This window comes from Ascaphus truei, chromosome 4 (assembly GCF_040206685.1).
Source record: "Ascaphus truei isolate aAscTru1 chromosome 4, aAscTru1.hap1, whole genome shotgun sequence".
Taxonomy (NCBI): Eukaryota; Metazoa; Chordata; class Amphibia; order Anura; family Ascaphidae; genus Ascaphus; species Ascaphus truei.
This window is the reverse complement of record NC_134486.1, coordinates 75331403-75350680: the sequence shown is the minus strand read 5'-3', so window position 1 is coordinate 75350680 and position 19278 is coordinate 75331403. Positions and strand designations below refer to the sequence as shown.

Here is a 19278-nt window from a genome sequence, read left to right as displayed (position 1 = left end):
TCCGAGCTGGAGAAGGCCAAAACACGGCACAAAACTGATGAATGCAACGATGAGGACCAGAGACTGAAAGGGAAAGGTGGGAAGCCAACTAAAGAAGTCGCTCAGGATCAGGATGAACTTCAACCCAAGAAAAAAACAGTCACAAACATTCCCCAAAAAACAAAAGGGAAGTCCCTGAAAGCAGGCATTGAACTGCAGCCCTTGCACGGATCTGATGAAGACGAATCAGGTTGGTTTATAAACAATTCTTAATTCTACATGTCTTGGGCAGATGAGGGGCATTGTACGGTCTAAAGCAGGGATTGTCAACTGGTGGCCTGTGGACCGTGATGTGGCCCATAGACGCCCTGCTCCTTGCTAATTTCATACATTAATTAATTTCTCACACTAAAACTCACTTGTAAGTTAAAGGACCCCTATGGTCCGAAACGCGTAGGAGTTTTGTTTCACCCTTTTGGGGTTATGTTTGTTGAGTGTTACTGAATAAATAGATTTTTATATTCTTCCACCACCTGACTCCCTGGCAGTGCATTGTTTTTGGATTTTTCTTCTAAGTCCCAAAGTAGGCTCCAGCACACTCAAATAGATGGAAAAACGTAGAGAGTCTCAGAATAAGCCACAAATTTAATAGCGTAAACAAATAGATACACAAAATCGGAAATGCTAACCGACTAATAATGCAAAGTATACAGCTCTAATTATCACACAAGGGGGGGGAAGTGATACAAAGGGAAGGGAAGTGTGGGGTACAAATGAGGGTATGGAGAAAGGAAAATAGATAAACATATAAAGACACTGGGGTAGGGTAAGAGGGGCAACTTTTCAGGGTAGAAACCCTTTCTTCTGGCCCGTTCCCTTGGGTCCACAGGAACGTCAAGGTACTTCCCTTGACCCATGTCCCCCCTGTAACACAAATGAAAGCTAAGCAAAATCACAGAGTAATGCAATCATATATAATTCTGCCGTGAACAGCCATCCGCAGTAAAGGTAAGTATATAGGGGTAAAGCAAACCGTCCTTATTATCAGTGTTCACAGGCTACTGGCAAGGGCTACAGGCAATCTTCTTCTCTCTAACTGCAGCTGCAGGTTACAAAATCTGTTTTTTGAAATGAAACTTCTTTAGTGGCACCTCATTCGTAATGGGACAAAAATGGATTGTGGAGGCAGAAAATGAAACGAATGTGATGTCAGTGCTGGCAGTTGAGGCCGGGCTGTGTTCTGCCCGCTCCAAAAATCACCAGCGGCCGCCGTTCCCTGCCTGCTGCCATACCGCCGCATCATGCCAGCTTCTCTTCCGCCCACTCCACCGGCTGAGCAATGATTGGCTGCAGCCTCAGGTTAAACTGCGCATGCGCCGCTGGGCTCACGACAGGCAGCAAGGGGCGCTGCTCAGCTGCCGCCAAGCTCTGTGCGGCTATAGTCCGGCGCCTCCATTCCCCCCACACTGTGCCCTGTCGCCTCCTGCTCCGGTAACGGGGAGTGGGGGGTGTTTGAGCCCGCCGCCGGGGGGGAGTTTGTGCGCGCCGCCGGGGGGGGGGGCGGGGGGAGTTTGTGCACGCCGCCGGCGGGGAGTTTGTGCGCGCCGCCGGGGGGGGGGGCGGGGGGAGTTTGTGCGCGCCGCCGGGGGGGGGGCGGGGGGAGTTTGTGCGCGCCGCCGGGGGGGAGTTTGTGCTCGCCGCCGGGGGGGGGGGGGGGAGTTTGTGTGCGCCGCCGGGGGGGGAGTTTGTGTGCGCCGCCGGGGGGGAGTTTGTGCGCGCCGCTGGGGGGAGTTTGTGCGCGCCGCCGGGGGGAGTTTGAGCGCGCCGCCGGGGGGGGGGGGGGGGGAGTTTGTGCGCGCCGCCGGGGGGGGGGGGAGTTTGTGCGGGCCGCCGGGGGGGCGTTTGTGCGCGCCGCCGGGGGATGGGGGGGAGTTTTGAGCGCGCCGCTGGGGGGGGGAGTTTGTGCGCGCCGCCAGGGGGGGGGGGTGAGTTTTGAGCGCGCCGCCGGGAGGAGGGTGGGAGTCTGCTCAGGAGACTCAGACTTTGGTCCGCAGCTCCGCCGGGGGTGGGGGGAGTCAGGGGAGAGGGGGCAGGACACAGACAGAGAGACATACGGTGTGTATACACAGAGAGATACACATACAGTGACAGACACACACACACACACACTGACATACACACATTGACTGACACACACACACGCACACTCTGACGCACGCACACACACTCTGACGCACGCACGCACACTCTGACGCACGCACGCACACTCTGACACAAGCACGCACACCCCAGTGATGCACCGAACACCGCCACTGAATGATGTGCCCGGAATTTTTGACAACTTGCCAACTCACCTCAAAGCAGAGATGCAGGGGCTCTCGCTGAGAAAAAAAACGTCAAGTTTAAAACTTTACTGCAGCACCTCCGCTCCTCTCCTCAGAGCACACTGATCTCCTCAGAGCACACTGAACACGGCAGCACAAGCAGCCTCTCTCCCCCTCCCTCTCTGACAGCTGCTAGTGCTGTCAGAAGCTGCTGTGTCCCAACTGGTAACTTTGTTGCTTGCAACAAAGTAATATTTCTCACCACATCTATTGCCTGTGCTACTGTAAGGTCATTTGTATTTCTTTCTATTTAGTTGTAGTTAATATCACAGTCTCCCCACTTCTCTCCCCCTTGTCTCCCACATCTCCCCTTCACCCACCTCTCCCCCTCCATTCCCCCCAATTCTCCCCCTCCATTTCCCCCAATTCTCCCCCTCCATTCCCCCCAATTCTCCCCCTCCATTCCCCCCAATTCTCCCCCTCCATTCCCCCCAATTCTCCCCCTCCATTCCCCCCAATTCTCCCCCTCCATTCCCCCCAATTCTCCCCCTCCATTCCCCCCAATTCTCCCCCTCCATTCCCCCCCAATTCTCCCCCTCCATTCCCCCCCAATTCTCCCCCTCCATTCCCCCCCAATTCTCCCCCTCCATTCCCCCCCAATTCTCCCCCTCCATTCCCCCCCAATTCTCCCCCTCCATTCCCCCCCAATTCTCCCCCTCCATTCCCCCCCAATTCTCCCCCTCCATTCCCCCCCAATTCTCCCCCTCCATTCCCCCCCAATTCTCCCCCTCCATTCCCCCCCAATTCTCCCCCTCCATTCCCCCCCAATTCTCCCCCTCCATTCCCCCCCAATTCTCCCCCTCCATTCCCTCCCAATGCTCCCCCTCCATTCCCCCCCAATTCTCCCCCTCCATCCCCCCCCAATTCTCCCCCTCCATTCCCCCCCAATTCTCCCCCTCCATTCCCCCACAATTCTCCCCCTCCATTCCCCCCAATTCTCCCCCTCCATTCCCCCCAATTCTCCCCCCCCCCAATTCTCCCCAATTCTCCCCCTCACCTCTCTCTTTTCTCCCCTCACCTCTCTCTTTTCTCCCCTCACCTCTCTCTTTTCTCCCCTCACCTCTCTCTTTTCTCCCCTCACCTCTCTCTTTTTTCTCCCCTCACCTCTCTCTTTTTTCTCCCCTCACCTCTCTCTTTTTTCTCCCCTCACCTCTCTCTTTTCTCCCCTCACCTCTCTCTTTTCTCCCCTCACCTCTCTCTTTTCTCCCCTCACCTCTCTCTTTTCTCCCCTCACCTTTCTCTTCCCCCCCCCTCACCTCTCTCTTTTCCCCCCTCCTTCACCTCTCTTCCCCCGTCCTTCACCTCTCTTCCCCCCTCCTTCACCTCTCTTCCCCCCTCCTTCACCTCTCTTCCCCCCTCCTTCACCTCTCTTCCCCCCTCCTAAACCTCTCTTTCCCGCCCCTCAGCCCTCTCATCTTCTACTTTACTTCTTTTTCCTACACAGGTATATACACTGATAAAAATCAATGACTACAAAAATGTATCTTTTTTTATGAAAAATAAAAAAAATAAGCCTACATTTAGCCTATAATAGTAATAATCCCCTCCGCTTCGCCTCGGGCCTTCAACTCTTCCAGTCAGGGCATTATTAGCCAGTAATGTGCCGTGTTCTTCGGGACTATTACTTAAATACGTGAAATAAATGTAACAGATGCAAACTTTTCCCCTTTACTTTGCTCCTTGTTCTGACTGTGTTGGACTTGCCTGATTTGTACTTTGTGTAGAACTTGACGGCGACGACACCGAGGGCAGCAGTAATGGGAGCCGGTCCGAGGGAGAATCTTCGCAAGTCCATGACGAGGATGTGGGGAGCGACGAAGAAACGGAGGAGGAGGAGGAATCTGGGGATGACGACTTGGGGAAATCAGATGAAGAGGAAGGAGCAGATTCAGGCACAGTGGAAGAAGACAGTGACAGTGGTCCTGATCTGGCCAGGGGTAAAGGGAATATTGAAACTAGCTCTGAGGATGAAGACGATGAGGATGACATTGTGGGAATATTGCCGAAAGACCCAGAGTTGGAGCATGCCTGGAGAGAAATGGATAAGGATGCACCGCGTGGGGACCAGGTGAGGGGCTCAAAGACATATAGTCCCTTCCCAGTGTTCTTTCATATGACATGATGATTGGAAAACATTCTTTTCCAGAGGGTGGTAGGAGTAGTTACAGAAAGCAAAAAGGGATACATTACAATAGGGAGGGAAGGCATTATTGCAGATTTCACAGATATTTTGTGTACACTATATATAAATATATTAATTACACACACACGTTTACACATCCACTGCTGGATAGGACACGCACTTGCACCTGCCGTAGACGTGTCGGTGATCGCTCTGCCCTCCGAAATCACGTCCCACAATGCATTGCTGTGTAGCACTACAAAGTGCATTGTTGAACTCGATCTCTGCGAGTATGGCGGTGACTGACAGCTGCCTCTGTGGGTGGTCTCTGAACGCCAGACGTAGCCCTATGCATAGGCTAATTTAAAGGGGTCCCAAGCATGTCACAGGTGTTGGACGTCTGTACATATGTTAATGCGACCTCATAAGCACCGAGATTTAGCACCGTTCTGCTTTATGGGCCTCCATATGGGAGACGCCGAAATTATTAATTTACATAGATCTTTTATTCCCCTGCTTGATGTTTGGCTGAACACTGTGGTATCTGTGAGGTTACGTGAAAGCTAGCCCGAATTGTGCAGTTGGGCAGTTCTCAACCCAAAAGCTATGCTCCTGTATCTAAACTTGTTTTGTGTTGTCCCTTTTACTTACAAGAGATCGGCTTGGGTTACCCTTCATCACATGACATACCTGTAGGGTATCCCTCACAAACTGTTTCTTACTATTAAAACACTTGTGTGTAAGAAATGTTTTGACCCAATATTTATTCAACCTATAAAACCATATGAAGGGGGTGTAAATTTCTACTTCGGTTAAAATATGTCAAACTGACTATTTTTAGGGGCCAAGATTTATCTTCAGCATGAGATCGGAACCTCTCTCGCATAAACATTTATACAAGATAAATATAGTTTGCTTCTTCATGTCTGTAAAACGGATAGTTATTGTAACTCTTGGTTCTCCTTCCTCCCCATCTCTATAGGTCACAAAACGATTAGCGGTCTGCAACATGGACTGGGATAGATTGAAAGCGAAGGACCTACTTGCTTTATTTACCTCGTTTAAACCCAAAGGGGGAGTCGTCCTTTCTGTGAAGGTACGGTTGTTACGAATTTGGACTGAATGCTCCATGTCACTGACCCCTCACTGGGCTATGCATTTTTTTGGCACAAGGTGGCATAAGAATCCAATGCTGTTGCTTAGATATTGTCTTATGTGATTGTGCCTTGTGTTTTCATTAATAGTACACTGTACCTACGTAATAGTTCAGTAGTCAACTTATTTGTGTATAGTACTATTGTCACCATGTTGTTTGTATATTACAGGTCTACCCATCCGAGTTTGGTAAGGAAAGGCTGAAGGCGGAAGAGCTCCACGGTCCTGTAGAACTGAAGAACATTTCCGAAGATGTTACAGAAGATCATGGGTGTGTGATCTGCATTTGTTGAAACCACTTTAAAAAGGACCTTAGATCTTTTTTAAGTTTCAGTTTAAACCAGCTGTGCCACCTGCAGGAATTAACCCAGTTGAATGTAGCAAATGACACCTTAAGTTGACCTCTGGAAATTGAAACCTACTGTATATTATTCCCGTGGTTTTAGTATCTTTTTAAAGTACTTGTAAGTTTAATTATAATTTAGTTAACACCATGTTTTAATAGTTTTTGTCTTGTATAAATCCTTTTTTTTTTTACCAGATAATACATGTTTGAAATAAGAGATCAAAGAGAAATCTTGAAGTAAAGCTTTCTGTGGGCTGAGTCCTTATACAGGGAGGGAGAGGGGAGGTGATAATTACAGCATTTACATGCATTAGGGACAGTAAATATATAATTGTTTAACTTAAAATAAGTCTGTTTTTCTGTGTTTGTAAAATTTGATGATACAAAAAATCTGTAATTTAGCTATAAATCTGCTTTCTGTGCATATACTGCATATGTGCATGGCATAGATACAAGAAACAGGAATCTCATGATAGGGCCAATATAAACCTTTAGCAAGCGTTAAGTCCCTTTGTATATACTTTGTAAACTTAAACACTCATTTATTATGTCGTTTGAAAGTACAAACATAAAGTCCTCATTTTTTATGTATTTCTTTGTGCAGAATGAAATCAAAGCCATTGATAAAACTGTGTTTATTTCCAATGTACAATAAAGCAAGCAATATGTCCTCATTTACACTATGTCTGAGAGGGAACAGGCTAAAAGCTCATGGGCCTTAGGCTACACTTATAGTGCCGGCGACACGACGGTTGCTGGAAAATCAAATAGAGATGACTTCCAGCGATCGCGACCAATCCGTCACGTCGCGCTTACTATAAGCACACGTGATGGCGGCAATGCATTTGTTTTTCCGCGCTGTCGCCGCCGCTATAAGCGCAGCCTAGCAGGGATTCACCAAGCGCTGATGCAGGATATCGCACCCTATTGGCTTGAATCATAGTTAACACTGGATTAGGGTACGATACCGCACATAAAAGTTTTGTGAATCTCCCCCATTGAATCCTTAGTGCTGGTCCCCGCTGGCTACTGCAGCGCCCGCTGTGGCGGACGCTGCAGGGACAAGAGCCCTCCCCTCAATGGCGCCAGGACCGCTGCGAAGGGGGGCCGCAGCGCTGTGGCGCGAGTTGCTCCTGCTCTCAATAGAATTGAGAGCAGGACTCGCTACGGAGCGCTAAGCCACGCCCCCCGGCGGTTCAGCCAATGAGGGCGAACCTGCCGGGTGACGTCATGGCCGCGCCCCCGTCACTCCCCCACCACGCCCCCCCCAGTCTCTCTTCCTGCAGACCGGGGAATTGGCTGCATGCGCCGCCAGTCTCGCAGGCGCGCGTGCAGCGGAGGTACTGGGGCCTCAGCCTTAGGCAGCACAACCATTATTTGCTATGGAAGAATTCTCAGCCATGCTCCTAAAAACAATTGCAAGCAGATATCACTGGGTTACGTCATAAAAAAAAACAGTCTTCAGTGGCACTGTTATAGGGTATTCTTAAATGTGTGACATAAGTATAAAAAAAACCCTAGATCAGACTTTCTGGTGTCACACCAAGTTCTTGGCGGTTCAGATGAATACTTGTTGTTGTTGTTGTTGTTGTTGTTGTTGTAAGATTTCATGTTTTATTAGGATTAAGGAGAAGCTGCGGGAATACCAGTTCAAACGGCTCAAGTACTTTTATGCGGTGATAGAGTGCGACTCCACGGAGACAGCAAATACAATCTATGAAGAATGTGACGGGCTGGAGTTTGAAAGTAGCTGCTCATTCGTGGATCTGAGGTGAAACAGAATGCCTGGAACCGGAGGGGTGGAGGGGGGGGGTCTCCCTTGGAGGGGTCTCCCTTGGAGGGGTCTCCCTTTCAAACATGCACAGCAGCTGCAGGAAAGGGAAAGCTCTCAGCCACACCATAATCATTGTTTTCTTTGTTGTTTGTTTTTTAACATTTTCAAAACTATTAAACCCCAAACAACTAAAAAATAAACACACAGCAATGAATAATACAGAAACAATACTGCATTCGTTAGGGGCTAATTATTGACTCATACGTAATTTAGGTCATTTTAATAGCCATTGTAAGATTAATTCTGATTATAAAATGATAGAAGAAAATGAAGTAAATATGTTTTTTGTATGTGTCTGAGTAAATGGCACAGCACCTGTACAATTATTGAGATTTAAAGTTTAACTTACTAGCGAACTATGACTTAAGTATAACATAAATATGTTAAAGCAGCAAAACGTGAAATCTTACGGGTTTCATTTAAATAAATGTGCTCTGTAGGATTAGATAAGTGACTGTTTTTATTTTATCTTTTTTTATTCAACTATTAATGCAATTTTTAATGAGTTGTAAAGCATCCTTGAATTTCTACAGCAGGTTTTAGCCACCTCCCAAGCAGTGCAAGATCTTCGCAACACTTTTCTATTTATGATAATTTGTTGCCAATATTCCCAGCAGTTTGAGCTGCAAACAGTAACAATAGATAATGTTACCTTTGTAATATAACGATACATTGTAGCTGCTGAGTTACACTGACTGAAGCAGCCATTATGTTAGGCTGCGCTTATAGTGACAGCGACGCCGCGTCAAAACAAATGCATTGCTGCCGTCGCGTGCGCTTATAGTAAGCGCGGAGCGACGGCTTGGGCTGGAAGTCATCTCAATTTGATGTTTCCAGCGACCGCAGCGTGACGTCACCGTCGCCGGCACTATAAGCGCAGCCTTTGGCTCACAATCAGGATTTTGGCAGATTTATAACAGGAGCACCAAACGATTACCAGCTTAGGTAATAATGTATAATTTATACACTGTCACATGCTTTACATATACAAATAAAGGAAAAAAAGGGGGAAGTAGTATTGCTGCTTTAACTAACTATTCTTTGTTACCTTTTATTTATTGTGCACAATTTCTTTGCATTTCATATGATATTTCCAGATGTATCCTTTGTAAAAGTTACCTGCTGATAACTTGTTATTGTTGCATTGACGCGTTCAAGGAATGTCCCTTTCTTTCTGTTCATCCCGGTCCTTCCAGGTTCATTCCTGATGATGTGGAGTTTAATGATGAGCCAAAAGACTTTGCTTCAGATGTGGATTTATCTGCTTACAAACCAAAGTATTTTACATCTGCAGCCATGGCGACCTCCAAGGTATCCGACGCGTTTTGTCTATTTTACACTAATGCGTTAATTAGACTTGTCGACGTATTGCCGCTGCTTCTGCTCATCTATTGTTCTTCATATATTTCTCATGCCTCCCTAAATCATGCAAATTGTCAGTTTTATATGACGTGCCATATTTTGTAGATGCCCATATAATGACTGAGACATTGCACTTTTCTCTATTATTTCTGGTGGTTTTTTTTGTTTGTTTTTTTGAATTAAAGAATTGGGCTAATGAGCAGTACCCGTTACTCGCCCACTTTGGAGTGACCGAACAAGCATGGCTTTTTGAAGGAATGGGAATTGTGGGAACTTGCATTTTAGTTTCCGTTGGTTTGGGGCTCAATGCTTTTGAGGGGCAGGTCACAGTAGTCCTTCCTTAGCTGGCTTCTAAGCGGAGAAAATATTCGGTAGTAGCTGCTGCCTTAACCTAGATCCTGCTTTTGGAGGCGTGTGTGGGGGGGATGTTACTGAAATGATATTCTCTGAAATTCTCGGCTTTGCAATTTAGGTTGAAAATGCTTTTAAATCAACGCGGCTACAAACTGCTTTCGTATTGGCAATTGACCTTTATCACCGTTAAAGGGATGTGTATAGTGCTAGCAGAATTTATTAAGGTTAGGTCCCACTGGCCAATTTAAGCCACTCTTCATTAGGAGATGTGCATACCTTTCGCATGAGGTCGTGAACCGTGCAAAATACGCTTTTATTTTTTAAACATAAAACACCATGGCTCAGTCAGTTAGCAGGTGATTTGCAAAGTCTTTGTAAGGAGATATTCCATACCCCGATATATTGCTTCTGCAAGGAAGAGAGGCTAGTTATGTAGCGTTCCCATAGACTTCTATACCTCCCAAAACATTCCTCTATATAACAAGTGGAGAGATACCTGGGACATTTGCTAATTGAAAACATTTGTTAGAATATACCTTCCATATTCATATTTCACTACTTCCCAGGTATCACCGGTGTTCTCAGGTAATTCTTCACGTGATGTACAGAGCAGTGTTTTGGGAGGTATAGAAGTCAATATGTATGCTATAATGTTTCTCTATCCCTCCCTCTCCAAGCCCTACGTTGATGTTTCCGATCTCTTATTACAAATACTTGGCGAATCGCTTGGGAGGGTTGACTGAGCTGCACATTCAGGTTGGAAATGTTTAGCCTTTTAAGGTTTGCCAAGAATCTAATTAAAAATGTGTATATATATTATTTATTTTGCATTTTTGATATATTTGTACATCTCTATTTATTATTCGGCAGATACAACCAGGTAAACCTGAGGTTTATCTTTTAATGGCAGGCTTGAACATGCAAAGGAATAATGTTGACCTTGTATTTTGATTCTTATGTTGGATGGACGATAGGGACCGGAGTAGCAAATGTGTTTGGATATTAGGATTAGGAGCTCGGGGTATATTTGTGGGGTCTTTCTGTTTCGGTGTCTTTTTGGTGAGAGTGTGTGTGGTGTCTATGAATATTTGAATACTTGGGGGTGCTCTGTGTTTGAATGGAAGGGGTTTGAAGTGTAAGCTGAGCTATGTCTGCTTGGGAAGAGGGTCTATGTTGGTGTAGGTGATTTGTAAATGATGAACTTGTTGTCAGTACTCATACTTGCCATAATGATTATGGAATTCACTTGGTCCTGCGGTGGTGGAAGAAGTTGGGACGTACATCTGTAACCCATAGTCAAATATTTGTTCAAGGATGTTTACAAACTGCTTTTATATTGCATATTTATTTTACTAATTTTTCCACCAGTGGTTAGAAGTACAGATGATGTCCTAACATCTCTAGGATTACCTGGGTAATCCGGAAAGCACTAGCCTTTACATTTCACACTGATTTATTTATTTTTATATACTGTATATATTTGAAGGTAGATATCACCTGGGATGAAACGGATCATGAGAGAATCACAAGTCTAAACAGACCCTTTAAGAAAGAGGAGATTCTGGACATGGATTTTCAAGCCTATTTAGCTTCATCCAGCGAAGAAGAGGAGAAGGATGTATCAGGTACATTTATGTTGTATTATTATACCGTACAGAACAAGTTCATGTTGTGTGATAAAATATCTCCAGAATCGTCTGGTTCTCAAAGGTGAGGATGGGGCAGTCCAGCTCCAAGGGGTAAGGTGAGTGTAAATAAATAATATATATTTAATGTTGCTGCAGCAACATTGCTTATTTTACCTCCCCTACAAAAGTAACATGTTCCGTAAACATAAACAGAGGAGATCTCTGCCCTTCTAGCAGTCCCAGTAATGATATTTTGGGGTCCTGCCAGTAATTACAGCAGGCTACCTTTACTGCATTCCCTCTGTGTAAAGAGTTGAGAGGTCTAGACCAGGGGTTGCCAGCTCCCGTCCCCAAAGGGCCACCAATAGGTCAGGTTTTCAGGACTCCCCTGCTTCAGCACAGGTGTTTCAATCAGTGGCTGAGTCATAACGACTGAGTTACTGATTGAGCCACCTGTGTTGAAGCGGGGATATCCTGAAAACTTGACCTGTTTGTGGCCCTTGAGGGCGGGGGTTGGCCACCCCTGGTCTAAATGATGCAGTAAATCTGTACATGGCAACTTTGCCTAATGAGATGTGTGAGAATGGCAGAATACAGGCAACTTTGCCCTGTGCATTTTTCCTGGGGTGGTCGGGAATGTGTTTTAACTGTCATACTTGCAATACTTGGGATATTTATGCAGGCTTTGGTTGGCTACGGCAGTGTCCGTCCACAAGCTACCCTTTCACTAGGGTACAAGAAGCTTTTACATAGCAATGACTCCTTCTCTGCAGGCTTTCAATTCTGCCCTTGGATGCTAACTTGTCTGCCTGAGACCCAGCATATATTTGTGCTCCAGCATCTTAATATCACTGGAATTTCAAAGTTTATAAACACAAACTATTTCCTCTGGATTTTATAACCCCTTTTATCCCTGGCTATACCCAAAGCCTTTTGCGTTTTTGAAAATCTTTTGCTGTGACATGAGGATGTGATTTTATAGGTATTTTTGTGTCGTGCTGCATTTGATCGGATCCTACATTGGTGACTGCTCTATTGAAGTTAGAAGCAGTATCTGAATCTTTGCTTTGAGTTTTGCATTTAGATTATGCATTTCTAGTACTGTAGCCTAGCTTCATAACCCCTATAAAAGACATGTGCTTCAATTTCATATGCTTATTTATTTGTTTATTTTATTTATCTCCGGGTCTTTTCATGGTCACAATACTGCATCGTTCTGGTATTGTAAGAGCCGCACATTCAGCATCATCTCGTGGCCCAAAGGTTTTTGTTCTGTGACTGCACAGCAATTTGTAACAAAGTCTGTAAAAACTCAAAATGGCAAGATTTGTGCTTTTCGTAATTACGCTTTCAGAAGAGGCAAGACATAAATACACTGCCATATTTAAACGTCTTCCCGATGTGTCCTGCTCAAAGTCATGGAATAAATGAGTTTGTTCAACACTACTGCTGTAGCATTCGAAACATATCTGATTCAGCGATTGAAAAAAGGATGGAAATAATTTTGTAACTTTTTTTTTTTTGTATTTTTGTAGCACTCTTGTTATGAGGACTTTATTTTGCATAATTATACATTTATTTGATTACTGAGCCAGATATTGAACTGGCAATTCCTTGTTTAGATGAGTGATCACATCTAGCGCTAAGTTTAGACACTGCTATCAGCAGTAGCGAGGCAACCAAAGCTTAATAAGGAACCAATCAACGCACCTGCCAAAGTCTTCACCCTAAAGGCCAAACTTAGAAGCTGTTTCACCTCCTATCCCCATTTTTTTCCCATTTTCAACAATCTACAACCTTACTTTGCAAGGCTACCACACCTACTGTATGGTAATATCTTCCTAAAGCAACTTTCCCGACCACTTTGCTAAATCTAATGGTAACTGTTGCTGTACGGTTGGATTGTCCGCATCTTGAAGGTTGTGTGGAGTTTGCACACGCAACATATATGATAAAAACAGAGACAATATGAGGATTTTTAAACTTTCATAATTCCCCCCCCCCCTTTCCCCTTTCCCCTTTCCTCCTTTTTGTAGGAGATGGGGTGAGGGAGGAAGAATCAAATAATGTATACATTTCAGTCTCCCAGCCCAATATGTGTGTATAAATATACTGGGACTAGCCGTCCAATGCATTCTGACACCCAAATGCCAACAGGAAACTGAGCTCAGTCCTGTCAAATCCGTGGCTGCTTATTAGCATGCTTTAAAGCAGCAATCTTTTAACCTAGTATATATAGATCTGTATTCAATATAGACACCATACATATGTATATGTGTATTGCTGTAATTGGCTTGCTTTGTGTTTTTTTTTTTACTGTCTCAAGACATTGAAGTCACAGCAGCAGACGAGGCCTCCAAGTCAAAGAAAGGCCAGAAGGACGATGAAGAACAAATTGCCCGTTACAGAGAGCTACTTAAAGGCATCCAGGACAAAGACAAAAAGCATGAGGATAACGACATGGAGATGGAAATCAAATGGATTCCAGGTATATTTATTTCTTCCACCTACAGCGTAAATGTGATTTTGGACTTTGTGTGCAGCACACTTTCATTTGTGCTGAAGGTAAATTAGCTGTTGTATGTATTCTGAGCCACCTGCTCAGTAGCTTCTGACTTCTGCTATGGGTTATCAACACTGCAGTTCCTGGTTCATCATTTGTAATGCCCACTGCGACACAATACAGGAATTCTTAATCCTAGTAAACAGTGGGGATACTTATTTGGGTCTCCATTTTGTATAATTCTAATAACAACCAACACAAGTGTGTGTGACTGAAATCCCTGCACAAGAAAAAAACAAAGTGATATATATGTAGCCAGGTCCCTTTTGGCTCCCCGGTTCCTCTTCCCCTTACCTTCACCAGTGAGAAGGCAGTTGCGGGGGCGAGCGCGTCTCCCGGTGGCGTCGGAGGCACGTCGCTGCCATCTTTGTTGTGTCCGCGCGGGTGCCGAGGCTCGCGCAGACGCGGCAGCCATTTTAGTGTGGGAGAACTGGCACAAGAGGAGCTCCATAGTGCAGGGACCCCTAGAAGTTGCGCATGCACAGTTAGGGCGATGCGGTGGCCATTACAGGTTTGCACAGGCTCTATGGAGAGTAGCGGCGGCCATTATAGTGCGCGCACGCGGCCCCAATGTTAAAGAGGGCCATAAAGGACTCCAATTCCCAGCAGCCTCCGGGGACTGCACTTTCACCTTGGTCACAGGCAGCCAGACAGCCAATAGAGCTTGCAACTTCTCCTGCTGGAGAAGGATACATTGTTGTGTGCAGAGTCGGGAAGCAGACTGTGAAGCACATGAGTCAGTTAGGCTAAGGAGACAGTGGGGGAAGGAAGGGGGGCAGAGAGCTGCGAGCTTCTGCCCTAGGCCAGAAATCTCCCGGGCTATAGTTGAGGCCCTGACTCCCCACTAGTGAGGGTGGGTTGTCATAGGGACAGGCACTTAGGTAAGGACCCTGTGCCTTCAGCTGTGTGCTAGGCAGGGACAGAGTGTCAGTTGGTGCTGGGATAAGGTAAGGGAAGGTGTGTGTGTGTGTGTGTGTGTGTGTGTGTGTGTGTAGGGAGCAGTGCTTCTACACTAGGCCAGGTTACCCCCTAGGTCCCAGCTAGGCCCAACTCCCCTTCAGTTTGTGACTGCTTTAGGGAAGGCCCCTTAGGTAGAGACCTTGCCCTGTTAGCAGTCAGCTTAGGGACACATCTGCAGTGCTGTGTGCTCTGACAAGAAGGGTCAGTGCTGCAGTGGATCATTCTCTGCAGAGCAGAGACTGTCTGAGCGGTGAGCTTGCTCAGAAGGAGACCCCCATCGCTGAGGCTTCGGCGCTGGACACAGACGGGTCCATTTCCACAGTTCTGCGGTACCCAGTTGCAGGAGAGCCGGGCAGGTATTATTCAAGTCACCAAGTGCACCACCTATACATTTCATCTTAGTGGGCAGCGCTGTCCCACACGTGGGTGGGGTTGCGGGACTCTTGGGACTTTTTGGTCCAAGGACTTTGGAAATACAGTGTGGGGTTAAGGCCCTGCGAGGCGGAGGATAGGTGTGCTTAGTGGTGTTACAGGGTGACACTGGTGTTATGCACTGTTGATCTCATATGGTTGATATCTGTGTATTGTGTGATGTTATTATCTGCATATAGTAAACCTGTGTTATATATACCTTTTGGTGTATGTGGTTAATATATGTGGGTCCTGTGTGGGGTACATTCTACACTCCTAGAATCCTACATAGGTGGAGGCGCTGTAAGTAAGATCGTTCCAGGGGATTCACCCAAGGCTCTCACTAGCGGAGGCTCAGGCCTCCTGTGAGCCTGACAGGTATAAAGCACCACACACCTGGTAACATATAGGTTCCCCCTCACATGCACTCTATCTGCGATTGGGGGTGGGGGAAAACCCGTTACATATATATATCCCCTTATAGTGTTACAGATTTGTTTTAAATATGACTGCAGCTCTCAAAAGAACCAGGTTCTTGAAACCATTAAATATCCTGTTCACCTCAAACATGGGTTCTCTAGAAATGGATTCTCAAAAGCAAAAGTGGAGGAGAAAAGACAGATCCCAGTAAGAATTATTTCATTTTTTTCATACTTAAATTTAAATTTATTTTTATGGGTTTACGAAAGGCGTTGGGGGAGAGGATGTTTCACAATATTTACAAGTGTATACATAGGACATTTTATATTTACATTTACCGTTAAGTGCATCAGCGTTTCAAATTCCCAGCTTCTGGAGGGTATCACATTTTTTTTTTTTTACTACGAAAGGTCATCAAGAATTTGATAGGCCCCGAATCCTCCCGGGAGAATATTATAGGGCGTTATTTAAGCTATTATAAATTAACCATGGGTTCCACGTTCTTTGCGTTTTAGCACTGGTGTGTCCCTAAGTAAACTCATCAATTTCTCCATATGGTTATTGAACCATATCTTATTTGTGATCTGTGCTAAGTCTGGTACTTTACTTTTTTTCCAGTGAGATGCAATTGCGCATCTAGTGGCGGTCACCATGTGAGCTAAAAGTTTGTTAGAGTTTTTGTATCATACCTGGTGCGGCCTATTTAGCAGGGAGGACCAGGGGTCCATTTGGTATGACATACCCAACACTCCTTGGGCCTGTCGATGGACCTTGGGCCAAGTTTAGGCTACCTGGGGGCAGGACTACCACATATGCAGAATGTACGCCTGTTGACCACAGCCTCTGGAAGGCGAGGTACAGGGAAACATCTCCGAGAGCCGCTTCGGAGTCAGATATCACCGATACAGGATTTTGTAGGCATTCTCATTGACTGTTGTACATATAGAGCTTTTTGACACAGCTTTAAAGATTTCCTTCTCCTCCAATACTTTCCAAGATACGCCTCCCATTGGGACATACATTTAGCTTTGTCTGGGGGTTTATCCAATAGTATAATTTTATAAAGCCTTGAAGTGATTCCTGACTGATTTGGATATTTGAGGCAGATCTCCTCGAACTCCGTGGGAGAGGATTGTGCTTTAAACTGTTGAATAAAACCCCTCAATTGGAGAAATCTGAAAAACTGACTCTTTTTCCATACCCCGATCTGAAATCATCGTTCCAAATGATTTAACGTCTAACTTCCCCATTGGATCAAGAATCCTTTATGCCCCCCTGGACCACCAGTTCTTAAATTATAGTTTATCCAGGCCTCGAGCAAAATTGGGCTTAAGAGTGATGTCATCAGGATGCCCTTCTTTGTTAGGTGGTATCTATCTGTACAAGCCTCCCACAGTACTGTACAAAGGAGTGTAACAATGTGTGGGGAAGGAGACGCCTCTTATTTCTGATCTGTCTAGGTTGCCACAATATCGTTTCCGCTGCTATGAAAACTCCCAAGTATTTGACTGTTCTGTCGCACCATCTAAAATAAAAATTCAGTGATATTAGTTTGATATCCTCTGTAGCTAAATTTATACTTCAAGCATCTGTTTTGTCATTTATTTTTAAAACCAGAGTTTTTTTAAAAACTCATCCAGTTCTTAGAATAGGTTGGGGAGAGATGTGAAATGTCTAGTGTGGGGCAGCAAAATGTCATTCCTCAGCCTACTAGCGAGCCGTGTATCAGGCTTATTGGCCTTTTGCATAAAAACTCTCCTAGCCCACAATAAGGCTACGGCCCCGTATTTCACTGCTGCACGTGCGCATAGCGGCGCGTGCACAGACTACAGCCGCGATCGGCGGTCTGCAGTGGAGCTCTAGTAGAATCTGCCCTTCCATTGGTGCGCCCTGGTCGCGGCGTTTTGCGCGCGCCCAGACACACAGCCACTGGTGCCTGCCCCATAGACTGCTGTGGAGTGCGGCGCGCACCCATAGCGCTCGCCGCAGCGGCCACTGTGGACTTTCAGAATTATATGAGGCAATATTTTTATGTAGTTTTTCTAAGCGTAGGACTTCTTTGTTTAACTAGTTTATTTTAACCTGGCATTCCTTTCTTTGCCGATACAATGCTAATCACTTTACCTTTTAGCACCGCTTTGTGTGACTGCCCTGGTTTAGGTGAAAGTAGTCACAGATCTCCCGGTCCAGTTCCTCTTCCACTTCTGGAGATTTTAGAAGGGCCTCATTAATCATCCAGATATAGAAAGCAGTGTTTGTAAAATTGGCTAGACTAACCTCGACTGAAGCTTGATCGGTCCAGGTTATTCCATTTATGTTTGCCGATTTTTCTTGAGGGACCAGAGAGGAGTCAACTAAGAGAGTCATCTGGTGTGGAGCAGGGAAAAATGTATAATCTCTCTCCAGAGGATGTCATTCTCTCCAGGTATCAACTAAGCCCAAAGCTCTCATTTGTTCAGTAAACTTCTTTGTATCATAGTGTCCTTGACATACAGAGCATCTGGGTTGGGGCTTAAATCTAACTTTAAATAGCTTGGTCGATAGATGAAGGTCCCCTAGTATGATATTTCCCTTGTGTAGTTAGCATAGGGATTTTAAAAAATGTATCATAAAACGAGGATCTACTCTCATTTGGTGCGTACACGTAAGTTAAGTCTCGACTGTGAAGTGTCCCCGTGGTGATGAAAGTCCACCGTCCTTATCCGCTTTTATCTTGTCTGGGATGAAAGGGGGATTCCTGGGAATCAATGTAGCGATTCCTCTCCTTTTAACCTGTGCAGAGGCTAGAAATACTAAAGGGTCATTTTTGTCATAGATTCTCAGAGTATCAGAGTGTTTCAGGTGTGTCTCCTGGAGGAATAAGATATCCCCGGCCTGCTTTTTATAACCAGATCAGGCCATACGGCGCTTTTGTAGGCTGTTTAAACCTTTTTTGTTGTGGGAAATTACCTTGACAGGCACGTTATAGAGAATGATCCATAGCTTTAACACACCATGTATAGTTATGAGGTCATCTGTAATACTTGTCAAACCCATAATTTCTGGGTGGGGGAGGGGAACCAGCGGACCACCAAGGCCCACTTGAAAAGGGAATTGGGGGACTGGATACCGGGCAGGTCACTATGCCCAGAAATGTTTGCCCTCTTAGCATGGGGAAGGGGAGTAACTGAGGGACATAGTGTTTAGGAGCGACATCGCAAAGCCGCTGCAAGGGGCTTCCCCCGAGGACATGGAGGCGATAGGACATGAAAGATTCATGTCTCCATGGGGGGAAGAACGTACCTTTATCGTAAACATTATTCAGAAACACAAACTTAAGAAAATTCACAACCACACAGTCTGTAATAGTAACAATTCCATATAATATCTGCTGGGTAGTAACTATTAGTGAGGGGAGGAGAAGATAGTATATGCATAGATGTTGTTATTATTACCTATTCACTCTCCACATGGTGCCTATAAAACCGTTTTGAAACATTTTATCACGTGGAGATCCATCTAGGGCGAATTCAGGGATATTTCTTCCTTCAATCCGTATCATATCATTTTTTTTATTTTTAATAATTTTTCCCTTTTCCCCCAGATAAATACACAGTTATATAAAAACGTTTTTCTTTAACCATCTTCATTAACAGGGAACGATTCGGGCTCCAACAAGGATAATCTCCTTTCACTTGGCTGATGGCATATAGCAATTATTCCCTTAAGTAAATGTACCACCCAGCCAGCTATATACTGGCGTCTAGGCCTTCTCGTCTCC

The 19278-nt window shown here is 45.4% G+C and overlaps 1 protein-coding gene across 1 annotated transcript in view; it reads left to right on the top strand.

The window, feature by feature from the left end:
- Nucleotides 1-19278, top strand: part of ESF1 (ESF1 nucleolar pre-rRNA processing protein) — a 54266-nt gene that overhangs the window by 4251 nt on the left and 30737 nt on the right. The window contains exons 2-9 of the mRNA XM_075596058.1: nucleotides 1-229; nucleotides 4088-4431; nucleotides 5468-5581; nucleotides 5811-5911; nucleotides 7608-7757; nucleotides 9017-9131; nucleotides 11023-11161; nucleotides 13491-13652. The exon at nucleotides 1-229 is cut by the window's left edge and continues 382 nt beyond it. Of these exons, the coding sequence (XP_075452173.1) occupies nucleotides 1-229; nucleotides 4088-4431; nucleotides 5468-5581; nucleotides 5811-5911; nucleotides 7608-7757; nucleotides 9017-9131; nucleotides 11023-11161; nucleotides 13491-13652 (1354 nt within the window). The remainder of the gene's footprint in view (nucleotides 230-4087; nucleotides 4432-5467; nucleotides 5582-5810; nucleotides 5912-7607; nucleotides 7758-9016; nucleotides 9132-11022; nucleotides 11162-13490; nucleotides 13653-19278) is intronic.